At 38.6% G+C, this 27437-nt stretch overlaps 1 protein-coding gene across 2 annotated transcripts in view; it reads left to right on the top strand.

Moving 5' to 3' along the window:
• UBE2D2 (ubiquitin conjugating enzyme E2 D2) overlaps positions 1 to 27437 on the top strand; it is a 65016-nt gene that overhangs the window by 34311 nt on the left and 3268 nt on the right. For both annotated transcript variants that reach the window (XM_045999600.1, XM_045999599.1), the window contains 5 exons: positions 12982 to 13045; positions 19652 to 19683; positions 19762 to 19839; positions 19924 to 20029; positions 25455 to 25548. In XM_045999600.1, the coding sequence (XP_045855556.1) occupies position 13045; positions 19652 to 19683; positions 19762 to 19839; positions 19924 to 20029; positions 25455 to 25548 (311 nt within the window). In that variant the 5' untranslated portion in view covers positions 12982 to 13044. The remainder of the gene's footprint in view (positions 1 to 12981; positions 13046 to 19651; positions 19684 to 19761; positions 19840 to 19923; positions 20030 to 25454; positions 25549 to 27437) is intronic.

The raw sequence follows: 27437 nt of genomic DNA, 5'->3' as shown, positions 1-27437 counted from the left end.
TCTTAAGTTTATTTATGTAAGTAATCTCTATGCCTGACATGGGGCTTGAACTTGTGACACTAAGATCATGACCTGAGCTGAAAAAAGTAGGTTGCTCAACTGACTAAGCCATCAGATGATGACCTTAGACTCTTGACTATTCTTAAAAGGATGTGGATTATAAAATTTTCCAAACTTTTTTGACCCCTACACATATAATTAAACATCCTTTGTAAATTTCTGTTACAGTTTAACTTCCTTGTGTTATAGTTGTAAAACTCTGGTCTGGAGAGGTTGAATGACTTGCTTAAAGTTATCTAAGCTCAGAATAATGAAAAAGCATCAAAGAATGTTAAGACTTAGAAAACCTGAATTCTGCCTTTAGCCCCTACTGATACCAGCAAGAACATACACAAGTTATGGAATAACAGTTAACATTCTTCCAGCAATTTATTTTTATTAATATGCTTATACATGAGTTGGTTGGTTTCCAGTATTTGTAGTACAAAAATCTCCATGTGATTTTTTTGGTAGACCTATTATTGAAGGGAAAGACGTTTAGAATTTTTTATAAACTTAGAAAGTAGCCATCCATGTAGACATTTAGAAGAAAATTCTACTTCAGTCATTGAAACTTTAACTGCAGAGTTAATGAGACAGTTATAATTAAAAAGAAGTTTCCCTCAAGCACCACCACATTTTCTGGTGATACCTAGGAAACATATATCCCAAGTATCTGTAGTAGAAGGTGGTGATGAAAGTGCATTTAATGATGTAATGCACATTTAATGATTGTGGGCAAGAAATGTGCTGCTAATCTGGACCTGAAGAAGGGTTATCAGATGGTGGTGAATGAAGGTTCAAGTGGGAGACAGTGTCTGTCATGTTCATCTCCATGTTTTTGGAGGTCAGCAGATAATTTGGTCTCCTAATTAAGCATGTTTTAGGAATAGTTTCCCCTTCTCTAGACATTGATCAACTTTGCAAGTTTTGTTCAGCAGTAAGTACAGTACACTTGTGTATGGTTTGAGGAAATAATTTTAAACACTCATACATTATAAAAGGCATTATTGCATTGTTTAAAGTGGGAGGTGTTACTCTTTCTAGTTAAATTGAAACAGTACTTAGAAAAATTTCTGTGTACAAGAATAAGAATATTTACCAAAGCATTGTGATAGTGAAAAATAGGAAATAAATCCCAGTCATCTAAAGAAAGGAACTATTGGGGTGCCTGGTGGCTCAGTCTGTTAAGCATCAGCCTTCAGCCTGGGTCATGATCCCAGAGTCCTGGAATCTGAGCCCCTCGTCAGGCTCCCTGCACATGGGGGAGCCTGCATCTCCCTCTCCCACTCCCCCTGCTTATGCGCTCTCATTCTGCGGAAAAAAAAGAAAAAAAATTTTTAAAGGGGTATAGACTTTAATCTCGAATAAGGTTACTACTTCTGCTTATACTCAGTTCAGGTAAAGATTGAAATTGTTGCATGTTCACATCAATTTGTCTTTATAGTAGAAGGCAGCGTTCATAGCAGAGAAATAGAAAATATTTGACAGTGCCAAGGGAATTAAGTCTATCAGACTAGATAATTTGAGATTTTATAATTTTATATTGTCAGAAATTACATATTTATCTTTTAAACTTATCTAGGATAACTATGAGTTAATATCTCCCAATTTTTTAAAAAAAGATTTATGTATTTGAGAATGTGAGCAGGGAGTGGAGCAGAGAGAGAGGGAGAGAGAATGTCAAGCAGACTCCCTGCTAAGTACAGAGCCCAACCCAGGGCTTGATCCCATGACCCTGAACCGAAATCAAGAGTCTGGTGTTTAATGGACTGAGCAACCCAGGTTCCCCAATAATATCTCCCAAGTTTTAAAAATGAGTAAATTTAAGGGTACCTGATTAGCTCATTCAGTTCAGCATGTGACGCCCCCCCTTTTTTAAAGATTTATTTATTTGAGGGACACCTGGGTGGTTCAGCTGGTTAAGGGGCTGCCTTTAGGGACGCCTGCATGGCTCAGTGCATTAAACCTCTGCCTTTGGCTCAGTTCATGATCTCAGGTCCTGGGATTGAGCCCTGCATGGGGCTCTCTGCTCAGCAGGGAGCCTGCTTCCCCCTCTCTCTCTGCCTGCTGCTCTGCCTGCTTGTGATCTCTCTCCTTCTGTCAAATAGATAAATAAATAAATAAATAAATAAATAAAATCTTTAAGAAAAGGGGGGGCTGCCTTCAGCTCAGGTCAGGATCCTAAAGTCCTGGAATTGAGTCCTGCATCTGGCTCCTTGTTCCTCAGGGAGTCTGCGTCTCCCTCTACCTGCCAGTTCTCCTTTTGTGCTCGCTTTCTATCTCTCTGATTAAGAAAAAGATTTATTTGAAAGAGAACGAGAGCATGTGAGTGCTAGTTATTGCTAATTGTTTTGAAATATTAGCTTCAACTCTTATGCTGGACATAAAAGTAGATAGTAAAAATTAAGTTAACATTTCTGTTGCAACACTAGTATGACAGGAGTGACACAAAGAGAATGTAGAGCTATAGTGATGACCGTTTCTCTTCAATGTATCCTGAAAATGTGGAACACACCTTATCTATCTAAGCTTCATCCCTTTCTTGATTTCTTCATTTTGTGCTACCATTTTGCCCTTTACCTTCCTCTTCCTTCCAGTCTTGCTGATACTGAGTTTTCTAGCATTGCTCTCTGTCTCTTTGCTTAATTTGTGAAACAAAAAGGTAATCAAGATTTAGTGTGCATCATAATTTCTGGGAGTGGTGAGCACTGGTTGAAATACATATTATTAGCATACACTCCAGAGTTTCTGATTCAGTAGGTTGGGGAACCAAGTTTTCTTGTGATGCTCCTGCTGTGCCAAGACCTCATTTTTGAGAACTGGTCTAGCTGTTCCTTCTTGGCAGTGCAATCATCTTAAAGGAGCTTCAGCTTAATTTCCTGGGGAACACAGAAATTCTCAGGCATTTTAACTTACACATATCTAACATTTTAGATCCAAACTAAAGAAGCATGATATTATAGAACATCACTTCCTTACTCTCCTAATTACTGATACATTTTCCTTGGGGTAGATACTGTCTATCTTGTTTTTTTCTAAAATTGGGTATTAGTCTGGGTGATCTCTTCTGACTTTGAAATTATAATTTTATGAATCGTAATCTTTCAATCTTCTCTTCTCTTTTTTTTTTTTTTTAAGATTTTATTGATTCACTTGAGAATGAGAGTACACGTGCTTCCATGACGGGGGTGGGGAGAGTTGGGGAGGGAGAAACAGACTCTGTGCTAAACTAGGAGCCTGACCTGGGACCTGATCCCAGAACATGGAGATTATCACCTGAGTTGAATGCAGACACTCGACCATCTCAGCCATCTCTTATTCTGATTATCACTACTAGAGATCTTTGATTTGTCTAACAACATTCAGAACTATTAAAATTTGACTTTGGAGCCATTTTTCTATGAAATTAACTGTAACCTTTCCTTTTCCCATCTTGTTCCTTTCACCTTATGCCACAGGTTAAGGACCAAAATGGTGAAACACATCCCTGTTTTCGTGCCATCTGTATTTTGTTTCATAATTATTAAGATTTGGGGAAGGGTTATTTAAAAATAACTAATGGAGGGGCGCCTGGGAGGCTCAGTGGGTTAAAGCCTCTGCCTGCGGCTCAGGTCATGGTCCCAGGGTCCTGGGATTGAGCCCCGCATCCATCCGGCTCTCTGCTCAGCAGGGAGCCTGCTTCCCCCCTCTCTCTGCCTGCCTCTCTGCCTCTGTCAGATAAATAAATAAAATCTTAAAAATAAAAAAAAAATGAAAAAGAAAAAAAACTAATAGAAGCATTAATTTTAACCAACTAATAGCCTGACTTGATTACTTGAAAGTGAAAGAAGTGATGCCTGCTTGCCTCAGTCGTTTAAATGTCTATCTTTTTGCTCAGGTCATGATTCCAAGGTCCTGGGATCAAGTCCTGTATCAGGCTCCTTGCTCAGCAGCTCCCTCCGCCTGCCGCTTCCTCTGCTTGTGCACACTCTGTCTCTTTCTCTTTGACAAATAAATAAAATATTTTTAAAAGAGAGAGGGGAGCCTGGGTGGCTTAGCCGTTAAGCATCTGCCTTTGGCTCAGGTCATGATTCTGGATTCCTGAGATTGAGCCCCCCCATCCAGCTCCCTGCTCAGCAGGAAGCCTGCTTCTCCCTCTTCCACTTCCCCTGCCTTGTATTCTCTCTCTCGCTGTGTCTCTGTCAAATTAAAAAATAAATAAAATAAAATAAAAAAGAGAAAAAAAGAAGTGAAAGGAAAATCTACATACCCCTTGCCAGGACCCCATCCCCTCGAGTTAAGAAAGTTCCTTTCTGGGCGTCTCGGTGGCTCAGTGGTTTAAGCCGCTGCCTTCGGCTCAGGTCATGATCTCGGAGTCCTGGGATGGAGTTCCGCATCGGGCTCTCTGCTCAGCAGGGAGCCTGCTTCCCTCTCTCTCTCTCTGCCTGCCTCTCTGCCTACTTGTGATCTCTCTCTGTCAAATAAATAAAATCTTTAAAAAAAAAAAAGAAAGTTCCTTTCTTGTATAGTGCTATAATGCAGAAATATCTGAGGCTTTCAGATGTTTTAGTGTTCTGGTTTTATTTAATAGTGATTCATCTTAAATCCTCTGGAAAATAGATATTCTTCAGGAATAATGTAAGGCACTGTTGTTATTCCTGTATATCTCTTCATTGGAAATCATATTCCTGAGCCAAAAATGATAGTATTAGGAAATGTATTTTAAAATCCATAGAAGAGTTCCTGGGTGGCTCACTTGGTCAAGCGTTTAACGTTGGCTCTGGTCATGGTCTCAGAGTCCTGGAATTTGAGCCGAGGGTCTGGCTTCCCCACTCAGTGGAGAGTCTGCGCCGAGGGTCTGGCTTCCCCACTCAGTGGAGAGTCTGCTTCTCTGTCTCCCTCTACTCATCCCCCCTGCTCCTACACGCACAGGTGTTCTGTCTCTCTCCTTCTCTGTCTCAGATAAGAAAATACATAAAAATGTTTTTTAAAATCCATAGAGAATTAAACTTTAAAATAAATTAATTGGTATAAGGTTATAAGGCTGTTTGAACTAAGATGAACACTTAGGAGGGTTGTAGAGAATCAAAATTGTTTATGACCTTTGATCTTTAAAAATACTAGTTCTGCTATATACCTAGAAATAAGGGGAGAATATAGCATCAAATAATTTTTTTAAGTTGAGAACTGTACAGTGAAATCTATAGTTTACTCCCATAATAAGACCTTTATTTTAATATTTTTTAGATTTCAAGGGGTACCTGGATGACAGAGTCAAGTATCCAACTCTAGGTTCCGGTTCTGGTCATAATCTCAGGGTCATGAGATTGAGCCCCATCTTGGGCTCCATGCTGTGCAGAGTCTGCTTAGGACTCTCTTTTCCTCTCCCCTGCCTCTCCCCACCTCTCTAAAATAAACAAGTCTTTACTATTTTTTTAGATTTCAAGGAAAGTGAGATATAAAATGTTTTTGGAACTGAAGTATTCTTGGGGCGCCTGGCTTGCTCAGTTAGTGGAGCATGCGACTCAATCTCAGGATCATGAGTTCAGGCCCCACATTGGATATGGAGCTTACTTTAAAAAAAAAAAAATGAGTATTCTACCTTAACTTTCAGTTTCCTCTTCCCTCTTCTTCCTCAATTTTTAAATATATGCTTTATTTCTCTGTTGTTCTTTCTACAGAGAAGTTTTTCAGTAAATAGATTCCTTGAAGGGGCGCCTGGATGGCTCAGTCACTTGAGCATCTCGTGCTGGATCCCGGGGCCACGAGCTCGAGCCCCACGCTGGGGTGAGGGTGGAGTTCCCTCAAACAGAAATAAATACACGAATTGAATGCCTGAGTCCTCTGATGAGGGAGAAGAGGAAGTTTTCTTGGGACCCTTGAGTGGCTCAGTCAGTTAAGCGGCTGCCTTCGGCTCCGGTCATGATCCCAGTGTCCTGGGATCGAGTCCCACATTGGGCTCCTTGCTCACAGGGAGCCTGCTTCTCCCTCTGCCTCTGCCTGCCTGAGCGAGCTCTCGCTCTCTCTCCCTGACATATAAATAAAAAAAATAGATTCCTTGATTTTTTTGATTCCTTGATTTTTTTGTTTTGTCTTAGCCCCACTCTCATTCCCAGTAATGTATAATTTGCTGTTTGATATACAAGATTAATCTGAATACCATTTCTTCCTTTTTTTTTTTTTAAAGATTTTTATTTATTTATTTGTCAGAGAGAGAGTGCACAAGCAGGCAGAGTGGCAGGCAGAGGCAGAGGGGGGAGCAGGCTCCCCGCTTAGCAAGGACCCCAGTGGCGGGATGCAATCCTAGGACCCTGGGATCACAACCCGAGCCGAAGGCAGTCCCCCAACTGACCGAGCCACCCAGGCATCCTTGAATACTGCTCTTCTTCTTCTTCTTCTTTTTTTTTTTTTAATTTATTTTTTTTTTCAGCATAACAGTATTCTTTGTTTTTGCACAACACCCAGTGTTTGTTTTTTTTTTTTAAAGATTTTATTTGACAGACAGAGATCACAAGTAGCCAGGGAGGCAGGCAGAGAGAGGAGAGGAAGCAGGCTTCCTGCTGAGCAGAGAGCCCCATTCTGGGCTCCATCCCAGGACCCTGAGATCATGACCTGAGCTGAAGGCAGAGGCTTAACCCACTGAGCCACCCAGGCGCCCCAAATGCTGCTTCTTTTAGAATAAGAAGTCAAAGAAATTAATGTATAGATATAAAGTCAAATGTTAAACAAAAAGCTGTCTGATATATTAGGGTATTTCTTCTGCCAGAGTAAGTGATCTGTCTACATCAGTGCCTTTATTAAACTTTAAGATTCAATTTCAGTTACATCTTGATGCAAAGACATCAAATTGTGTAGCTTCTATATTTATTCAGTCTAACTGGGTTTTCACTATTTGATTACCCTCTAGATGGTTACAACTTTTAATAGCTGTTTTATTCTAATTCAGATTTATAGTCAAAACTCATAATTTCTGTTTCAAATAGGCAATAAATACACTTGTTACACAATTTAAAAGTATAAAGGAAATACATAGAGTTCCCATTCTCACCTCTAAAGCAGGCTCTCCTTCCTGAAGGCAAGTACATAATTAAGTTTTGGGGGAAGTCAAAAGTTAAATGCGTATTTTCTGCTGTGTGCAGGGGTTGGTGCTCCTAACCCCCAGGCTGTTCAAGAGTCAACTGTACTGTTAACTAATTTCTTGTGTATTCTTAGAAGGTTTTGTGCATATAGAAAGATGGATAGAGTAGGGCCTGGCTGGTTCAATCGGTAGAGCATGGGATTCTTGATCTTGGGACCTGATGTTGGATGTAGAGATTACTTTTTTTAAAATAAAATATTTAAAAAGACAAAAAAAGAAAGATAGGTGGATGCTTAAAAAAAAAAACAACTTTGAGTTATATATTATATACAATTATATACAATAAAATTCATCAATTTCAAGTATAAAGTATATTTGAGTTTTGATAAACATATACAGTTACGCAGTCTCTGCCAAAATTACCATATAGAACATTTCCATCACCCCCCAGGTTTTCCTTATTTCCCTTTCTAGTTAGTCCCCTCCATCTCCCTCCAGCCCCCCTGGAGCTATTGATCTGCTTGTTGTCACTGTAAGTTTGCCTTTTCTAAAATGTCATATCAGAATAATATAAAATGTAGTATTTTTATATCTGATTTCTTTCGCTTAGCATTATGCTTTTGAGATTCATCCATATCAGTGCCTTGAACCAAGGAAGTGTTGAATGAAGGTGTTAAATGTCTATTAGCATAAGTTTGGGTGAGGTTTTTAAAATTAATTATATCATACTGGCTCATCAAACAGACTGATGGCTCTTACATTCAACTTAGATAAATCTTAACTCTTGATGTTAAACCTTGCTGCCCTTCAAGATGGAAAAAGATGACTTAATTTGAGAGCAAAATATTAAAGCACAAAAAAATTCCATTTAATGCACATGTAGGACTTCAGAAAAACTTGTTTTGTTCTTGTTTTATTTTAATAACAACTTATTACTAAATTTAAAATAAAATAGGGGCACCTGGGTGGCTCAGTTGTTAAGTGTCTACCTTTTGGCTCAGGTCATGATCCTAGGGTCCTGGGCCTGAGCCCTGCATTGGGCTCCCTCCTCAGCAGGAAGCCTGCTACTCCCTATCTTCACTCCACCTGTTTGTTCTCCCTCTCTTACTGTCTCTCTCTCTGTGTGAAATAAATAAATAAAAATCTTTTTAAAAATAATAAAATAAAAAGATAGGGGAACCTGGTTGTCTCAGTCGGTTAAGCAGCTGCCTTTGGCTCAGGTTATGATCCCAGGGTACTAGAATCAAGCCCCACGTCGGGCTCCCTGCTCAGTGGGGAGTCTGCTTCTCCCTCTCCCTCTGCCACTGCCCCGCTTGTGTGCGAGCACTCGCTCTCTCTCTCTCTGTATCAAATGAATAAATAAAATCTGTTAAAAAAAAAAAAAAAAAGATAACTGGGACACCTGGGTGGTTCAGTTGATTAAGTGGCTGCCTTCAGCTCAGGTCATGATATAGGGTTCTGGGTTTGAGTCCCTCGTTGAGCTCCATGCTCTGCAGGGAGCCTGCTTCTCTGTCTGCCTGCTGCTCTCACACTTTCTCTCTCTCTTTCTCTCTCACAAATAAATAAAATCTTAAAAAAAAAATAGATAACTCTTGGGGTACCTGGCTGTTCTGTCAGAAGAAACATGCAACTCTTGATCTCGGGGTTGTGAGTTTGAGCCCCATGTTAGGTGTAGAGATTAGTTTAAAAAAAATTAATTAGGGGCGCCTGGGTGGCTCAGTGGGTTAAAGCCTCTGCCTTCGGCTCGGGTCATGATTCCAGGGTCCTGGGATCAAGCCCCACATGGGGCTCTCTGCTCAGCAGGAAGCCTGCTTCCTCTTCTCTCTCTTTGCCTCCCTCTCTGCCTACTTGTGATCTGTCTGTCAAATAAATAAATAAAATCTTTTAAAAAATTAATTAAAAATAGGTGGCTTTTATGTTTTAAATCAAGCAAGTGTTCTTAGTTATACTGACCTGTATTAGAAGCAACATTTGGGACTGGGAACTGTAGAATGTTTTTTCTTTTTTTAAGTAATCTCTCCCCCCACCTTGGGGCTCAAACTCACAACCCCAAGATTCAGAGTTGCTTGCTCTTCTTACTGAGCCAGCCAGGTGCCCCAGTTATTATTTTTCTTGAGATGGGTAAGGAAAATATAAATAAACTTTAAAAAAATACAGAACTTTAATTAAAAAAAGAAAAATACAGAACTTTATATCTGTAGTCTATGCTTTGTTTTCCAGGCTTGCAGGTAGGATACTACAGAATAACTGATGTACCAAAATGACTGGTTAAATTAACTCAGAGGAAGGGACTTATAGAAATAACTGTGTGGTGTAAATTAAAAACTGTATAATACTTGGACTGTTAAATCATATCTTTCTAGAACTCATTAATAAGATTCTAAATAGGTTTTTTTTTTTTTTAATTGAAGTATAGTTGACACACAGTATTATATTAGTTTCAGGGGTAGAGCATAGTGATTTGACATTTAAATGCATTATGAAACACTCACCATAAGTGTGGTTATCATTTGACCCCACACAAAGTTATTACAGTATTATTGACTATATTCCCTATGTTGTACTTCACATCCAGGTGATTTATCTATTTTATAACTGGAAGTTTCTACCTTCTAATCACCTTCACCTATTTTGTTCACCTCCCCAACACCCTCCTCTTACAGCTTCAGGTTTATTCCCTATATTTATGAGTCTGTTTCTGTGTTTTGTTTCTTCATCTGTTTTGATTTTTAGATTCCACATATAAGTGAAATTGTACAGTATTTGTCTTTCTCTGTCCGACTTATTTCAAGTAGCATAATACCGTCAAGGTCCATCCATGTTACAAATGACAAGATTCCATTACTTTTTGTGGCTGAATAATAATTCTTTGTGTGTGTGTGTATCACATCATCATTAGCCATTCTTCTGTTGATGGATACTTTGTTTCTGTAACTTCGCTGTTGTGAATAATGCTGTAGTAAACATCAGGGGAGCATATATCATGTCCAGTTAGTGTTTTCGTTTTCTTTGAGTAAATACCCAAAATTGAAATTGCTGGATTGTATGATATTTCTTTTTTTTTTTTTTAAGATTTTATTTATTTATTTGACAGACAGAGATCACAAGTAGGCAGAGAGGCAGGCAGAGAGAGAGAGGAGGAAGCAGGCTCCCTGCTGAGCAGAGAGCCCGATGTGGGGCTCCATCCCAGGACCCTGGGATCATGACCTGAGCCGAAGGCAGAGGCCCCAACCCACTGAGCCACCCAGGCGCTCTGATATTTCTATTTTTAATTTTTTGAGGAACCTTTATGCTTTTCTTAGTGGCTGCATCAATTTACATTCCTTGCAGCAGTGCACAACGGTTCCCTTTTCTCTTCATCCTCACCAGCACTTATGTCTTTTGTTTTATTTTGTTTTGTTTTTAAGAATTAATTTTTAGAGAATGCGCAAGCACTCAGAGGCAGAGGGAGAAGGAGAAGCAGACTCCCCACTGAGCAGGGCACCCTCTGCGGGGCTCAGTCTCAGGTGCTGGGACCATGACCTGAGCTGAAGGCAGACGCTTCATGGACTGAGCCACCCAGGAGCCCCTGTCTTGTCTCTTTGATATTAGCCATTCTGATAAGTGTGAGGTGTTAGCTCATTGTGGTTTTGATTTGCGTTTCCATCATGATTAGTGATGTTGAGCATCTTATCATGTGCCTCTTGGCCATTTTTATATCTTTTTTTGGGAAAATGCCTATTCAGGTCCTCTGCCCTTTTTAAATCATACTGGCGTTTTTTGATGTTGAGTTATATGAATTCTTCATGTATTTTGGGTATTAATACTTACCAGATAAGTCATTTGCAAGTATCTTCTCCCATTCAAAAAGGTTGCCTTTTTTAAAGTTTGACATAGTCCCAATTGTTTATTTTTGCTCTTGTTGCCGTTGCCTGAGGATATAGATCCAAAAAATATTTCTAAGACAGATGGCCGCGAGTATACTGCCTATGTTTTCTTTTAGGAGTTTTGGGTTTCAGGTCTTAATCTTTTAAGTCCTTAATCCATTTTGAGTTTATTTTTGTGTATAGTGTAAGAAAGTTGTCCTATTTCATTCTTTTGCATGTAGCTAAGTTTTCTATTTATTGAGGAGACTGTCTTTTCTTCATTGTATATCCTTGCCTCCTTTGTTGTAGATTAATTGACCACATAAGCATGAGTTTATTTCTGGGTTCTGAATAGTGCTTTATTATAAGTTGTTATTGTTGCTGTTTTACAGGGAGAGGGGCATGGTAAGGGGCAGAGGAAGAAAGAGAATCTTAAGCTCCACACCCAGATGGAGTTCAGGGCTCAGTCTCACAACCCCGAGATCATGACCTGAGCTGAAATCAAGAGCCAGACGTTTAACAGACTGAGCCTCCCAGGTGTCCTGTGGGCTCTAGATACTTTTTATCGTACATTTAAAATACTAGATTTTACTGTTTTTACTTTTGTCATTTAAAAATATAATACTGGGGTACCTGGCTGGCTCAGTTGGTTGAGCATGCAACTCTTGATCTCAGAGTCATGAGTTTGAGCCCCATGTTGGATGTAGAAATTACTTTAAAAAAAATTTTTTTAATTAAAAACATAATCCAGGGTGCTTGAGTGGCTCAGTCAGTTAAGCATCTGCCTTTGGCTCAGATCACCGTCCCAGGGTCCTGGGACTGAGTTCCGCATCAGGCTCCTGCTTGGTGGGGAGTCTGCTTTTCCCTCTACTCTTCCCTCCTGCTTGTGCTTTCTCTCTCTGTCAAATAAATAAATAAAATCTTTTTAAAAAATCATAGTCTAAAACTAGCCCTTGTTTTTAACCTCCAATACCAAGCCAAGAGGGAAAGGAATAGAATATGATTTCCTGCCTTGTGGTTTTTTTCAGGATTCTCATCCAGTAAGTTTGTGGGCTCTAAACGTTAAAATAGCTAAGAAGCCGGCATCTGGTTATAAAGCATTAGTATGGGCAGATCTGTCTCTGATTACAAAATTTTGTGGTGGGCTTTATTACTTCAGCCTTTTTAATATATCCAGCCTTTTCAGTACATCCCTTTTTAAGTTTTTTCAGCTACCTTTGGAACCCTTGCAGTCCATATCAGCTGAAAACAACATCTTGTCAGGTGGTCTCCTATTATTTGAAATATTGATGACTTCAAGAACTTGTCTTAAGAGTAACCTAATAGTTCTCTGGTTCAAAAATTGGCCTTGAAATTCAACTTCTTTTTTGAAAACTAGTAAAGTTTTTACTTTAAAACCATTTCCTTAAAACATTTTTTTAAAAGATTTTATTCATTTATTTGACAGACAGAGATTACAAGTAGGCAGAGAGGCAGGCATGAGGGAGGTGGAGGAGGCTCCCTGCTGAGCAGAGAGCCTGATGCTGGGCCCCATCCCAGGACCCTGAGATCGTGACCAGAGCCGAAGGCAGAGACTTAACCCACTGAGCCACCCAGGCACCCCTAAAACCATTTTTATAACTCTTTAGTATATAATACATGTTCGTTTTCCTTATAGTTTTTAAACTCTGAACTAAGCAAAAATAATCCAGTTTTTAAACATATATTTGCATTCAAGAATTCAAAATACTGGGGCACCTGGGTGGCTCAGTCAATTTTAGCGTCAGGCTCGGTGCTGAGTGTGGAGCCTGCTTAAGTTTCTCTCTCTCTTCCTACCCCCTCCCTCTGTTTAAAAAAGGGGAGGGAGTGGAGAAGAAGAAGAATCCAAAATACACTTTAACCTCAAGATTCACAAAGCCATCCTTCTCTGATTTTGGAGGAGTTTTCCTTTAAAAACTTTAGCACTGGGATAGACAATATTGGTATGAGTGAAAATTTTATTAATTGGTTAAAGTTATATTTATGTTGAATAATTTCTTTTCTTTCTATTTTCTTGAGGAATTGAATGACCTGGCACGGGACCCCCCAGCACAGTGTTCAGCAGGTCCTGTTGGAGATGATAGTAAGTATTTAAAAGGAATGGTGGAGTAAAACTACATAACCATCTGCCTCTGGGGAACGCTGGGACTGATGAATATGTCTCTATTAAGATTATATTTTTTGTGAAAAAACAATTATGCTGTACAAAGAGGCAGTGTTTACCCTTACTTATCCATGAAAGGTGCAGTTCTGTGTATATCCTATCTTCTTCTGTAGTATTAATTTTGAACCTTTTGAACATTTTCTGCCAGATGTTGTCTATGTAGTTCTTCCAACTCCTTCCTACATATCCTTCAAGCCTTCTGGATATTTTCCTGGGGTCAAATATTTGAGGTTTTACTTACAACAAGCTATTGTTCTTTAAGTAAAATAATACTTAGGATGATAAGGGATATTGGTGTGTGTGTTTGTGTGTGTGTGTGTGTGGTGTTTATCCTTCCACTAGTTCATGCTTATGAAGACAGGTAGTTTGTTTATTTCTAATGTCTAGGTTCTCTGTTTAATCCTATATAAAATGATTTATTAGGCCTTATCACACATGTTGGATAATAATTTTCCTTTTGTTTCACTTTGTCTCAGCAGTTTTTCCCCTTATACCATCTTCTAGCCTTTTTTAAAAGGAATATACTTGAACGAGACTGTGCTTTATGACACAAAACTAATTCACAAGAAAAGTAATATTTAGCGAATAGGAAAAAAGAACATACTTGGAAACAATTTTGTCAGAGAAGTATATACAGTAAGACAATAAAGACGTTATATTAGCTTGTGTTTTACATTTTTCCTATTTTTGCTTAAGAATGTTGGTTTTGGTTTGCTAAACTTAAGAATCAAAGCAAGGGGAAAGGAAGGAAAAGTAAGATTAAAAACAGGGAGGCAAACCATAAGAGACTCTTAACTATAGGAAACAAACTGAGGATTGCTAGAGGGGAGTTTGGTGGGTGGGGGAAAATGGGGTAACTGGGTGATGGGCATTAAGGAAGGCACTTGATGTAATGACCCCAGGGTGTTATATGCAACTGATGAATCACTAAATTCTACCCCTGAAACTGTAATAAACACACTATATGTTAACCAAATTGAATTTAAATAAAAATTTTTAAAAATTAAAACAAGGACCTTTTACAGAGATTGCTTAAATGTAAAACAGATTGATAAATTATAAAGCTAAGTACAGGTATGAAAAATCCCATTTACATTATTCACATTTGTCCAGTATGAGTAACTATAGTGTTTGATACAAACAAGATAGGCCAAGTAATCAAACATGCATTATCTCATTTAAGCCTCACAGTAGCTCTTTTAGTTGAATGGAGTAGAAATTATAAAGTATTTTAGAGAAGAATCTAGTGAGAGAGGCGCATGGTGGTTTTGGGCTCATTCTCAAGCTTTCTTTTTTCTCCCCCCCCCCTTTTTTTTTAAAGATTTTATTTGGGGGGCACCTGAGTGGCTCAGTAGGTTAAGCCTCTGCCTTCAGCTCAGGTCATGATCTCAGGGTGCTGGGATCAAGCCCTGCATCCGGCTCTCAGCTTGGCGGGGAACCTGCTTCCCCCACTCTGCCTGCTTGTGATCTCTCTCCCTCTGTCAAATGAATAAATAAACTCTTTAAAAAAAAAAAAAAAAAAAAAAAAAAGATTTTATTTGGGACACCTGGATGGCTCAGTCAGTTAAACATCTGACTTCAGCTCCAGTCCTGGTCCTGGGATGCTGGGATCAAGCCCCACATCCAGCTCCCTGCACAGCAGGGAGCCTGCTTCTCCCTCTCCTGCTTCCCCTGCATATGCTCTTTCTTTCTCTCTCTCTGTCTCTCTGTCAAGTAAATAAGTAAAATCTTTAAACAAAATTTTAAAAGTAGAGATTTTATTCATTTGAGAGAGAGAGAGAGAGAACACGAACACGTGAGCAGGAGGGGCAGAAGAGGGAGAAACTGACTCCCCACTAGGCAGAGAGCCCAATTCAGGGCTCCATCTCTGGGCCCTGAGATCATGACCTGAGCTGAAGGCAGATGCTTAACGGATTGAGCCACCCAGGTGCCCTTCATCCTCAAGTTTTCTGATTTTAGTTTTGTTGTGTATGGTATCATACAGTCCACCTGTATCATTGTGGTCTTTCAGTTGAAAAGTGGTTTTATTTCCAGTAAATTCTTCAAAGTTGAGAGTGGCTGATCTTTCATTTAAAAGCATTTGAAGTCTGGGGCATAGAATTCATTTTTGAAGTTTTCTTCAGTGTCCTGAATAATTTGCCTTTACTTCACATCGTAGGTATTATCACATTCCTTTCTCAGATAGAAGAGTTGCTGTCCTTGAGAGTTATAAAGAACTCCCCCAAAGCATAAGCAATTAAAAGAAAAAATAGGTAAATTTTACATTTTAATGAAGTCTAATTTAGGTGCTGCAAATGAAATCATCAAGAAAGTAAAGAGACAACAGGATGAGAGAAAATTTGTGCAAGTCATATTTCTGATAAGGAAATTTATTCAAGATATATTTTAAAAAACTCTGTAACTCAACAATATAAAGATAAATAACCCATTATTGTTTTTAATAAGCAAAGGATCTGCTAAAGAGGATGTGCAATTGGCCAACAAGCACATGGAAAAGATGCTCGGTATCATTAGTCATCAGGGAAATGCAAATCACATCTGTGATGGAATAGCACTTTATTCCTTCTATGATGGCTAAAATCAGGAAGTCAGATAATTCTAAGTGTTGATGAGGTTGTGGAGAAATTGGAACCTTCATACATTGCTGATAGTAATGTAAAATGGTACAACCAATTCAGAGGTTTCTCAAATAGTTAAACATAAGAGTTTCTCAAAAAGTTAAACATAGTTATCATATTACCCAATGAGTTCATTGGTAACTATTTATCCAAGAAAAATAAAAACATGTCCATGCAAAAACTTGTGCATTAATGTTCGTAGAAGCAGCAGCTGTAATAGCCAAAATGTGGAAATAATCCAAATGCCCACCAGCTGATGAAGGGATAAATAGAATGTATATCCATACAGTGGAATATTATATGTCAATAAAAAAAGGGGAGTACAAATATATACTACAACATTGATGAGCTTTGAAAACATGCCCAGTGAGAGAAGCCAGATATAAAAAGCCACATATTGTATGGTTCCATTTATATGAAATTTCCAGAATAAATTCATAGAGACAGAAAATAGATAATGGTTGCATAGAACTAGAGATTTGGGGGAATGTGGAGTAACTGCATACAGGTACGGGGTTTCCTTTGGGGGTGATGAAAATTTCTAAAATTAATTTTGGTGATGGTTGCCCAACTCTGTGAATGTACTGAACACCACTGAATTATGCACTTTCAGTGGGTGAATTATATGGTATATGGATTATCTCTCTACAGCTGTTTAAAAAATAATAGTTCTCCTTTAACTCTTAGCCTTCCTATTCAGCTGTCTTGACTCACCTACTACTAAACTGTCAGTAATACCTACCTTCTAAGAGAATAAGGAAAATCTCCTCCTTAGGGGCAGAATAACTTCCTTACAGTTGGTCATCTAGGAGTCTTTGCTGATACAATAATGAAAACTTTAGGGAGTGTTTGAGAACAGTTGAGATAAATGGCTGTCAAAAAGTCTTTATTAAGTCTTCTGATAAATTATCTAAGGATAAAGCAGAGTGTAATTGGGTAGCTAAATATTAGTAAGAAGGCTGAACTTAATCTTCAGAAAAGAGAAACTGTTGGTCACAGTTTTCTGACCTTTCTGAGCTCCTTTTGACCCTTCTAGCTCTCAAATCCTTCAGCACCATGTTATTGATATTTAGTGTAAGAAGGTAGTCCTTATTTTATATATATATTTTTAAAGATTTTATTTATTTACTTAAGAGAAAGAGAGCATAAGAGGGGAGAGGGTCAGAGGGAGAAGCAGACTCCCTGCTGAGTAGGGAGCCCGATGTGGGACTTAATCCCAGGACTCCAGGATCATGACCTGAACTGAAGGTAGTCGCTTAACTAACTGAGCCACCCCAGTACCCCTTATATTTAAAATAATATAGGGGCACCTGGCTGGCTTACATAGAAAAGTATGCGACTGTTGATCCTTAGGGTTGTGAGTTTGAGCTCCATGTTGGATGTAGAGATTACTTTAAAAATAAATAAAGAAGATAATATATATTTAATACTGAATTTATTAATAATACAGTGCTTTATTTTTAAATATCCAGATTTTAATGTACCATTACATTTTTCCCCATTTTTCTTTGAAGATCTGGTAAGCAGGAGGAAGTATAGGCCCTGAAAGGAATAGTAAATCAAAGATTTATTGGTCATACAATCTGTTTCATTTTCTTTTGTTTTGAAGTCTTGGTGAATCTGACTCTCTGGAGATCTGTACTGAATTTAGATGTAGTTCTCTTGAGATTATGTCTCAAACTATGACAGATATTCTTGTTCTCTTTTAGCCTTAAAGTTTCATCTTTGAGTATCCTAAAGAGTATTTATTGAGCTGTGAGGTTCACATTTAAACTCTCATAAAATAGGTTGTAGCTTTTAGTTTCTGTAATTTGGTTTTCATCGTCACACTAGGGTGGCAGTGGGAGTTTTTGTTTGTTTTTGCTGGTTTGGGAACTATCAAAACTTTGTAATTCAAGATTGATCTTTAAATGAAAAGTGTTTGAAATATAGATGTTCATATAAAATACAACAATATTTTACGCTTATGGCCACATATTTTGCCCAGTTAACTATTTCTAGAGAGTTCTTTCTACTTGGAACCTGTAGTGATTTTTTTTTTTAATCTATAATAATTTTTTTTTTTTTAATTTAAAAGATTGTATTTATTTGAGAGAGCACAAGCAGGAAATCACGAACAGGGAGATTATGAGTAGGGAGAGCCGCGGAGGGAGAGGGAGAAGCAGACTTCCCACTGAGCTGAGAGCACAACTGGGGCTTGATCCCAGGACCCTGAGATCTGAACTGAAGGCAGACGCTTAACCAACTGAGCTACTCTCAGGCACCCCATAATCTGTAGTGATCTTTTTCTTTCCTTTCTTTTTTTTTTTTTTTTTAAGAGTTAGTTATTTGTCAGAGAGAGAGAGAGCACAAGCAGGGAGAAGCAGACTCCATGCTGAGCAAGGAGCCAGATGTGGGACTCCGTCCCAGGACCCTGGGGATCATGACCCAGGCCAAAAGCAGACATTTAACTGAACCACGCAGGTGTCCCTGTAGTGATTATTGAACTATTTACCAAACCATTAGAATTTGAGTCAGGATTAGATATTCTCCCACTACCTTCTTCCCTTTTTTATACTTCCACAGGGAACCTAAGTCAGTGATTCCAGAAGGTAATTCTTATATTTGACCTATGTAGCAGAATACTCAACTAAGACTTTAATTGTATGTCTTCAGATGCTTTTGTTAATTAAATTCCATCTTGATGTGTTTTTAGTTTAGTTTGTCTTACTCTGCTTTGTTGGTGTAGATTCTAGATCATTTTAAAAAGAGATATAATTGGAACGCCTGGGTGACTCAGTGGGTTAGAGCTCTGCCTTCAGCTCAGGTTGTGATCTCAGGGTCCTGGGATCAAGCCCCACATCGGGCTCTCTGCTTAGCAGGGAACCTGCTTCCCCCTCTTTCTCTGCCTACTTGTGATCTCTCTCTCTGTGTCAAATAAATAAAACCTTTTTTAAAAAATAAAAAGATAGGGGTGCCTGGGTGGCTCAGTGGATTGAGCCGCTGCCTTCGGCTCAGGTCATGATCTCAAGGTCCTGGGATCGGGCCCCGCATCGGGCTCTCTGCTCCGCAGGGAGCCTGCTTCCTCCTCTCTCTCTGCCTGCCTCTCTGCCTACTTGTGCTCTCTCTCTCTCTCTCTGTCAAATAAATAAATAAAATCTTTTAAAAAAAAATAAAAAATAAAAAGATACAATTATTGATCTTTCATATGTTAGTGAGGGACTAGTAATTCTAGCCATGAATGCTCTCAGAGGGTTTTTTCTTGCTATAAAAAACGAGTCTTTCCTAATTTGAGTGTTACCTACTTTGGCTTTACAGTCCTGTGCCATACCGGTATTGTAAAAGGAGTATATTATAGGGGCGCGTGGGTGGTTGAGTGGGTTAAAGCCTCTGCCTTTGGCACGGGTCATGATCCCAGGGTTCTGGGATCAAGCCCCGCATCGGGCTCTCTGCTTAGCAGGGAGCCTGCTTCCTCTTCTCTCTCTGCCTGCCTCTCTGCCTACTTGTGATCTCTGTCTGTCAAATAAATAAAATCTTAAAAAAAAAAAAAAGGGAGTATATTATATATTAATGTGTTGGGGAAATGACGTAACAAGTTAAAAAGAATTGAATCTTTTGGTTCTTTTTACCCTTAGAGGTAAGAAATGCCTGTTGATAAGTGAAAACTTGGGCCTTTTGTCTCCCTGATACAAATTTTCAAGATGTTTTAGCCCAAATACTTTCTCATTGAGTACCTTATCAGTGTTCTAGACCATACTAGTCATTTTCTTTTCTCTCTTCAGACTCAGTCTTGACTGAGATTCCTCATCTTGTCCAGGACTTACCATATTGCTTATAAACGAAGTGGGGTTAGATAGGGAATGATAAGTCATTATGGTATAGGTACATTGGAGATACTGCTTCATGGTGATTTTTTGTTCTTTTTCAGTGTTCCATTGGCAAGCTACAATAATGGGGCCAGTAAGTATTCAGATTGATTTCAGAATAAATGTTCATATGATACACTCATTTTAATCCCACTTTTCTTGTTATCAACAGAATGACAGTCCCTATCAGGGTGGAGTATTTTTCTTGACAATTCATTTCCCAACAGATTACCCCTTCAAGCCACCTAAGGTAATTGTGGTATGGCACTTGTTTTTTTATGTGCTTTCTATGATTAATAAACCAGTTTACAAAAAGGTTTCCTTTTTTCTGTAGGTTGCATTTACAACAAGAATTTATCATCCAAATATTAACAGTAATGGCAGCATTTGTCTGGATATCCTCCGGTCACAGTGGTCTCCAGCACTAACTATTTCAAAAGGTAATGGAATGGGTATCTGATACTAAGATAAAGCAGCAGTGTTTATGTCTTTTATTTTTTACTTACTTATTTTTAGAGATTTATTTATTAGAGTGTGCGCAATCCGGGGGAGGGGCAGAAGGAGAGAGGCAGAGAGAGAGAGAGACTCTCAGCCAGATTTTGCGATGAGCATGGAGTCCGACACAGGGCTTGATCTTAAAACCCTGAGATCATGACCTGAGCCAAAATCGGCAGGCGGACGCTCAACCGACTGAGCCACTGAAGTGTCCCTGTTTTTTGTCTTTTAAAGGTTATTTATTTTTTGAAATGATTATTCATATTCCTTTTAAGAGGAGGTAGTGGCCCCTGTTATTTTTGATAGACCTTGAGACCACTGGAGGGAATTGCATTTTCAGACATAGGTATCCTCTGGTGTCTTGACAGCTCTGTCCATTATGGCATTCGGGCATCGGTTGGAAAATGGCTACTTGGTATGAATTTCTTCTAGAGAAAAGTTAAAGTAGAAGATATTAAAGCCTCTTCCAACCTTGAGATCCGTAAATGGTAAGGGTAGATACTGTTCCAGAAGAGGAAATAACAGACCTTACAGAGGAATGCTTGTGGTAAAGATACAGAAGGTTCTTGAAGGACAAGGTATAGGTAAATTCATATTCAGACTCTGTAAGAAACCTCTTGTCTTGAGGTTTCTATCAGAAACAGATTCATTATCTAAGATGACCAGTTTAGTAAAAAATTTTTATTTGATTGTCTTAATCTTTGTGGTATATAGTGCTGTGTGCTTAGAGATGTGTATTAAAAATTAGTTACTAGTTTTGTGATGAAATATCCAGTAGTTCTGAATAAAGCCTAATTACATGAGTAGGTTGGGGATTTTCTTGTGTCGGTGAACTGATTTATATGCTGATTAGAAATTATACAGCCCCTCAACATCATATCCAAATGAAATCAAAGTGGGTTAAAAGTTGTTAAAATACAGGGGCACCTGGGTGGCTCAGTGGGTTAAGCCTCTGCCTTTGGCTCAGATCACGATCTCAGGGTCCTGAGATCGAGCCCCGCATCAGGCTCTCTGCTAAGCAGGAAGCCTGCTCCCCTCCTCTCTGTGCCTGTCTCTCTGCCTACTTGTGATCTCTCTCTCTCTGTGTCAAATAAACAAATAAAATCTTTAAAAAAAAGTCAGAATACGGATACAAGAAGCTGCATATGAGATAATGGCCACACTTACTACACAGGATAGTAAGTGGCCATACAGTAATACGTTTAAAATAGGAAGAACATATATAAAAATCAATAAGAGAAAAATATCCTAAGAGATGAATGAACAGAAAGGAGCAAAATAATCAAAGAAATGAAAATTAAGTTCCCATTTTTCACCTTTTTAAATAACAAAGATCTTATAAAAAGAAAACCAAGTACTGGTGAAGTACATTGAAATGGTTGCTTACATACTACAGATAGAAGTATTGACTTGTATAGCCCTGTCAGTATGTATTTGAAGATTAAAGATTTAATTAATACTTCCCTTTGATCCAGTAATTCTAGTTTCATTCATTTATACTAAGAAGACAGCCTCAAATACTAAAAAAAGTGTTGTGTCTCGCCTGTGTTGGGCTCCCTGCTCCATGGGGAGTCTAATTCTCCTTCTCCCTTCCCCCACCCCACTTGTACGGGTGCTTTCTCTCTCAAATAAATAAATCAAATGTGAAAAAAAGAAAAGGTTTTGTATGGAAATACATTTGTGACAATGTTATTTATGCAAATTAGAAATTACAGGTCCAACAGTATGGAAAGAAATCAATTCGGGGCGCCTGGGTGGCTCAGTGGGTTAAGCCGCTGCTTTCAGCTCAGGTCATGATCTCAGGGTCCTGGAATCGAGTCCCACATTGGGCTCTCTGCTCAGCGGAGAGCCTGCTTCCCTTCCTCTCTCTCTGCCTGCCTCTCTTGTGATTTCTCTCTGTCAAATAAATAAATAAAATCTTAAAAAAAAAAAAAGAAAAAGAAATAAATTCAAATGTTGAAAAAATACTATGTTTGAAAACAGAAGAGCTAAATTTATATGTATTATATAGATTAATTTATATAGAAAAGTATGTTAAATAGTTAAAAGAAATAATTTGGGTGATGAAATTTGCTGTATGAAAATTTTTTTATCCTAAGTTATATTTTTATGTTTAATGTATAGCTTTAGATAAGGGGCAGCATAGTTTGTGGTAAAGAACAAAGATTCTGGGGCACCTGGGTGACTCAGTGGGTTAAAGCCTCTGCCTTCAGGTCAGGTCGTGATCCCAGGGTCCTGGGATTGAGCCCCACATCTGGGCTCTCTGCTCAGCAGGGAGCCTGCTTCCTCCCTTTCTCTCTGCCTGCCTCTCTGCCTACTTGTGATCTCTCTCTCTGTCAAATAAATACATAAACTCTTTAAAAAAACAACAACAACAAAGCAAAGATTCTGGGGGTGCCTGAGTGGCTCAGTCCGTTAAGCATCTGCCTTCAGCTTGGGTCATGATCTTAAGGTCCTGGGATCGAGCCCTACATCAGCCTCTCTGCTCATCAGGGAGTCTGCTTCTCCTGTCACTCTCCTTCTGTTTTCTCCCTCCCTCTCTCTCTCACTCTCATAAATAAATAAATTCTATATTAAAAAAAAAATTCTGTATCCAACTGCCTGTATTTACATCTCAGCTTTACCTCTTACTGAATGAGACTTGAGACAAATCAGCTTTTCTATTCCTCATTTTGTTCATCTGTAAACTAGGGATGATGATTCTGACTAATTCATCATTATTGTAATCTAAAAAAACAAAATGCACAGTTAGTTGGTTTCTTGTAAGCACTGAAATAACTAGGTTAAGGCACTGTTGTAAAAAGTATTGGATATTTGTCATGTTAACTTTGATGTTATAAATGTGGTAAGAGTGTGTGTGTGTGTGTGTGTGTGTGTGTACCAAGAGAGGTGGAATAGTGTGTGTGTGTGTGTGTGTGTGTGTGTGTGTGTTGAGATAGAAATCTAGTAAGGGACCAAGAGAGGTGGAATAGTGTGTGTGTGTTGAGATAGAAATCTAGTAAGGGACCAAGAGAGGTGGAATAATGTGTGTGTGTGTGTGTGTGTTGAGATAGAAATCTAGTAAGGGACCAAGAGAGGTGGAATATTGTGTGTGTGTATATAGTAAGAGGGTCTAGTGACTGAAATTGTTACTGAACATTTTTTCCTCCCCCCTTGTGTGTCTAGTGTTGATTTTTCAGTTACTCTGAATCATAAGGGCTCTTAGTTTATTTGATTTATGTTCTATCTGGAAAGCTATCTTTAAGAATAATTGCAGTTCCATTTTGTTGAATTTGATTATATCAGTGTACATAAGTTTAGTGTTTTAATGACTTCTCTTTGTAAATTGAATGTACAGGCAAGCATTTCTGTGAAAGGCCTGAATCCTATATGTGATAATGATTATTCCTTTTTTGAGGGCAGTAGCTTTGACCTGAAATTCTTTCCACTTTGAATGTATATGTTAGGGATCTAAATACACGGAAAACTTAAAGGAAGCAATTAAGTGTATAAAGCCACTTGATTATATGTTTTTAGAATTGGAAGTGACAATGGATTATGACACTAGTAAAAATGATGAAAAATGTATGTGTAGGTAAAAATTTAGCCACTTCAGTGAAGTGTCTCTGCAGGTTATAGAAATAGGAATAATTCTCTTTATACGGAAAGAAGATATAGTACTTTATAAAACAAAATCATTTCTTTTTTTAAATGAATTAAAGGTTCCTGAGTGGTAGAGTAAGAATCCTTTTACAGATCAGATAACCACCACTCAACCTTTCATTCCTGGAAAGAAAGTTAGAAAAATTATCTCTTTTAAACAATTTTTTTTTAAGGTTGCCTTCTTAGAATAATAGAAGATTCAGTTGAACTCTTCTTGCCAGTTTGATGGACTGGATAAGTTTCTTCTTTCTGTAGTCAGTAATTTCATGAACATTCAGAAATCTGTAACTTCCTGTTGTCATTTCCAGGAAATACATGAAATCTTTCCTTATTGCTGTTAGAATGTTCTGTGCTTGAAGAGGCCATCAGGTGATATACCTGACAATGGAAAGAGAAGATGTTTTGGGCATGCCATCTGCCAGAATTGTGGGCAGCAGGAATGAAGAGTCAGAAAACATCTTTCCTCATGTTTTTTATTTTCCATATACTGTTAAGGCAAGGAAATAGCTTTTTTGTTAAAAAATTGAATGATTAGGGGCATGTGAACTTTTTCTTCAACTCTCAGAAGGCTTTGATGTCTTATAGAATAGGTTTGATAGGAAAATGAAAACGTTCTTTTCCTGGTACATTTGATGTTTTGGGGGTAAAGTGGGCTCAGAATCATTGCCTCCTGCTGCAGAATATTAGAGAGAAATAAGACAGCTGAGTTGTGTTGTATGAAAATAGAAGAATTAGGGGCGCCTGGGTGGCTCAGTGGGTTAAGCCTCTGCCTTTGGCTCAGGTCATGGTCTCAGGGTCCTGGGATCAAGCCCAGAATCGGGCTCTCTGCTCAGCAGGAAGCCTGCTTCCTCCTCCTCTCTCTCTTCCTGCCTCTCTGCCTACTTGTGACCTCTGTCTGTCAAATAAATAAATAAAATCTTTAAAAAAAAAAAAAGAATAGAAGAATTAGAATTTATTTCAGTATGTCAGAGGCCCCTGAATTTAATGTAATTAGTTGCCTTGGCCGCCTCCTCTTTGCACTCAATAAGGAATACATAAGTTTATAACAAATTTGAACAGAGGCAATTGTACTATTGAGATTTGTGTATCGTGTTCGAGGTTGTCACTGAGGAAATGGCTTAATTGAGATTCTAAAGTATAATTGAAAAGAATTTGAGATCTTGGTATGTTGTATCCTGCATAGTAAGTGTGGCCAGCCCCATTTGGGGGCAAATACTGATCTTTATGTTTTTTGACTAAATTGTTTTCAACTAAAAATGAAATAAATCTATTGCATCTGAATGTAGTACCTGTCATTGAGAAAATAGTGATTGTTGGATTTCATGGTTGTCAGTTCCAAGGGCATTCAGTAGTGTGGTTGTCTTTGGAAATTTGAGAACCATTTATCTCTGAACATGGGTTTCTAAAAATTGAATTTTATGGCCTATGAAAAGTATTGTTGGTCTAGAATTTGAAAGACCTGAACTCTAATTCCACTCTAATTACTCACTAACCAGGGACATCGTGCAAGTCACTTCATCAGCCTGGGCCAGTATCCTTAGGGGTTCAAGAGAAATCTTCCATCAATTTTTCTTGATTATTTTAGCTACCAAGTTAGGTAGAGCTCACAAATCTACTATGCACTGCAATATCAATAGGTTCTTAGAATTTTCTCATGTGTTGGCATTTCACGTTTCTTTCAACCCTTTTATTCTCTACTAATTTATACCTTTTTTCCCCCCATTACAGTACTCTTGTCCATCTGTTCTCTGTTGTGTGATCCCAATCCAGATGACCCTTTAGTGCCTGAGATTGCTCGGATCTACAAAACAGATAGAGAAAAGTAAGTATGGCCAGAAAGTACTTATGGTAGGATGCAGGTGTTTGTGTCTCAGATCTTAACTCAGGGCTGAATATGGGTCAGATATTTAAAATGAAGTTCTGATATACTCACCTGGGGATAGAAAGAAGAGTGTTTGCATCAGACGGCATTGTAAGTTGAGGATGCCAATCTTATTTATAATTGTTTCAAATGACTGCCACTGTCAAGAAAGACTCTATAGTGTATTTTCTAAGAGCACTATTTCTGCTTGGCTTTTGACATTAAAGCATTTTGTATCAAGAGCCCATCTGTCTTTGGTAGGTGTTTGTAAATTAATGGGAATTGATTTTCTGCCATTTGGCATAATCTAAAAAGAAAGGGAGTGAATGCAACAAGACATGAAAGCCCCAGATTTCCTTTAAAAACAATGTAGATGGGGTGCCTGGGTGGCTCAGTCATTAAGCATCTGCCTTTGGCTCAGGTCATGATCTCGGTCCTGGGATCGAGCCCCGCATCAGGCTCCCTGCTCGGCGGGAAGCCGCCTTCTCCCTCTCCCACTCCCTCTGCTTGTGTTCCCTCTCTCACTATGTCTCTCTCTGTCAAATAAATTAAAATCTTAAAAAATAAAAATAAACAACAATGTAGAATTTACATATTTTAGAATTGTACTATGAATTATTGAGGGAGTGGTCAGGATATTGAAAAAGATAGTAACTGAAAGTGTTCTAATTTTTCAATTTTGTATATCAATCTTTAGGACTGTAGGAGGAGGATGCCTGGGTGGCTCAGTGGGTTAAGCCTCTGCCTTCAGCTCAGGCCATGATCTTGGGGTCCTGGGATCAAACCCCACATCAGGCTCTGGGGATTCTGTTTCTCCCTCTCTCTCTGCTTGCCTCTCTTGTCTACTTGTGATCTCTGTCTCTGTCAAATAAATAAAATCTTTAAAAAAACAAAAAACAAAAAAAAAAAACTATCAAAGGAAATAGGTGGGAGAGAGTGGATGATTTTCTAAAGCTAAAATAAAAAGGGTTAAAGGAGTGCCTGGGTGGCTTAGTCATTTAGCGTCTGCCTTCAGCTCAGGTCATGATCCTAGGGTCCTGGGATCGAGCCCCACATCGGACTTCTTGCTCAGCGGAAGGCCGTTTTCCCTCTCCCACTCCCCCTGCTTGTGTTCCTGCTCTCACTCTCCATCTCTCTATCAAATAAATAAATAAAATCTTAAAATATATATATATATGGGGCGCCTGGGTGGCTCAGTGGGTTGGGCCGCTGCCTTCGGCTCAGGTCATGATCTCAGGGTCCTGGGATCGAGTCCCGCATCGGGCTCTCTGCTCAGCAGCGAGCCTGCTTCCCTCTCTCTCTCTCTGCCTGCCTCTCTGTCTGCTTGTGATCTCTCTCTGTCAAATAAATAAATAAAATCTTTAAAAAAAAAATATATATATATATGATGAAGAATTCATTGAATTCTGTTGGATTAGAGGGGTTTATAGATAGTATATTTTTATTTTTTTATTATTTTTACTTTTTTTAAGTTTTTATTTATTTAAGTAATTGCTATACCCAATTACTTGAATTCACAAGGGCTTGAATTCACAACCTCGAGATCAAGAGCCACATGCTCTTCTGACTGAGCCAACCAAGCACCCCTAGATAGTTTTTTTTTTTTAAGATTTTATTTATTTATTTGACAGAGATCACAAGTAGGCAGAGAGACAGGCAGAGAGAGAAGAGGAAGCAGGCTTCCTACTGAGCAGAGAGCGAGCTGAAGGCAGAGGCTTTAACCTAATAGGCGCACCCCTAGATAGTATATTTCAATTTTAAATGGAGCTACACCAAGAATGGGGGATTGTAACAGCAATTGGTTCTTAGTTTAGTTTTGTATGTGTTTAGCTCTGAATAGTATCCATAGT

The sequence above is a fragment of the Meles meles genome, chromosome 3, assembly GCF_922984935.1.
Source record: "Meles meles chromosome 3, mMelMel3.1 paternal haplotype, whole genome shotgun sequence".
Classification (NCBI taxonomy): Eukaryota; Metazoa; Chordata; class Mammalia; order Carnivora; family Mustelidae; genus Meles; species Meles meles.
Note: the sequence above shows the minus strand (reverse complement) of the source record. Positions and strands in the feature narration are given on the sequence as shown.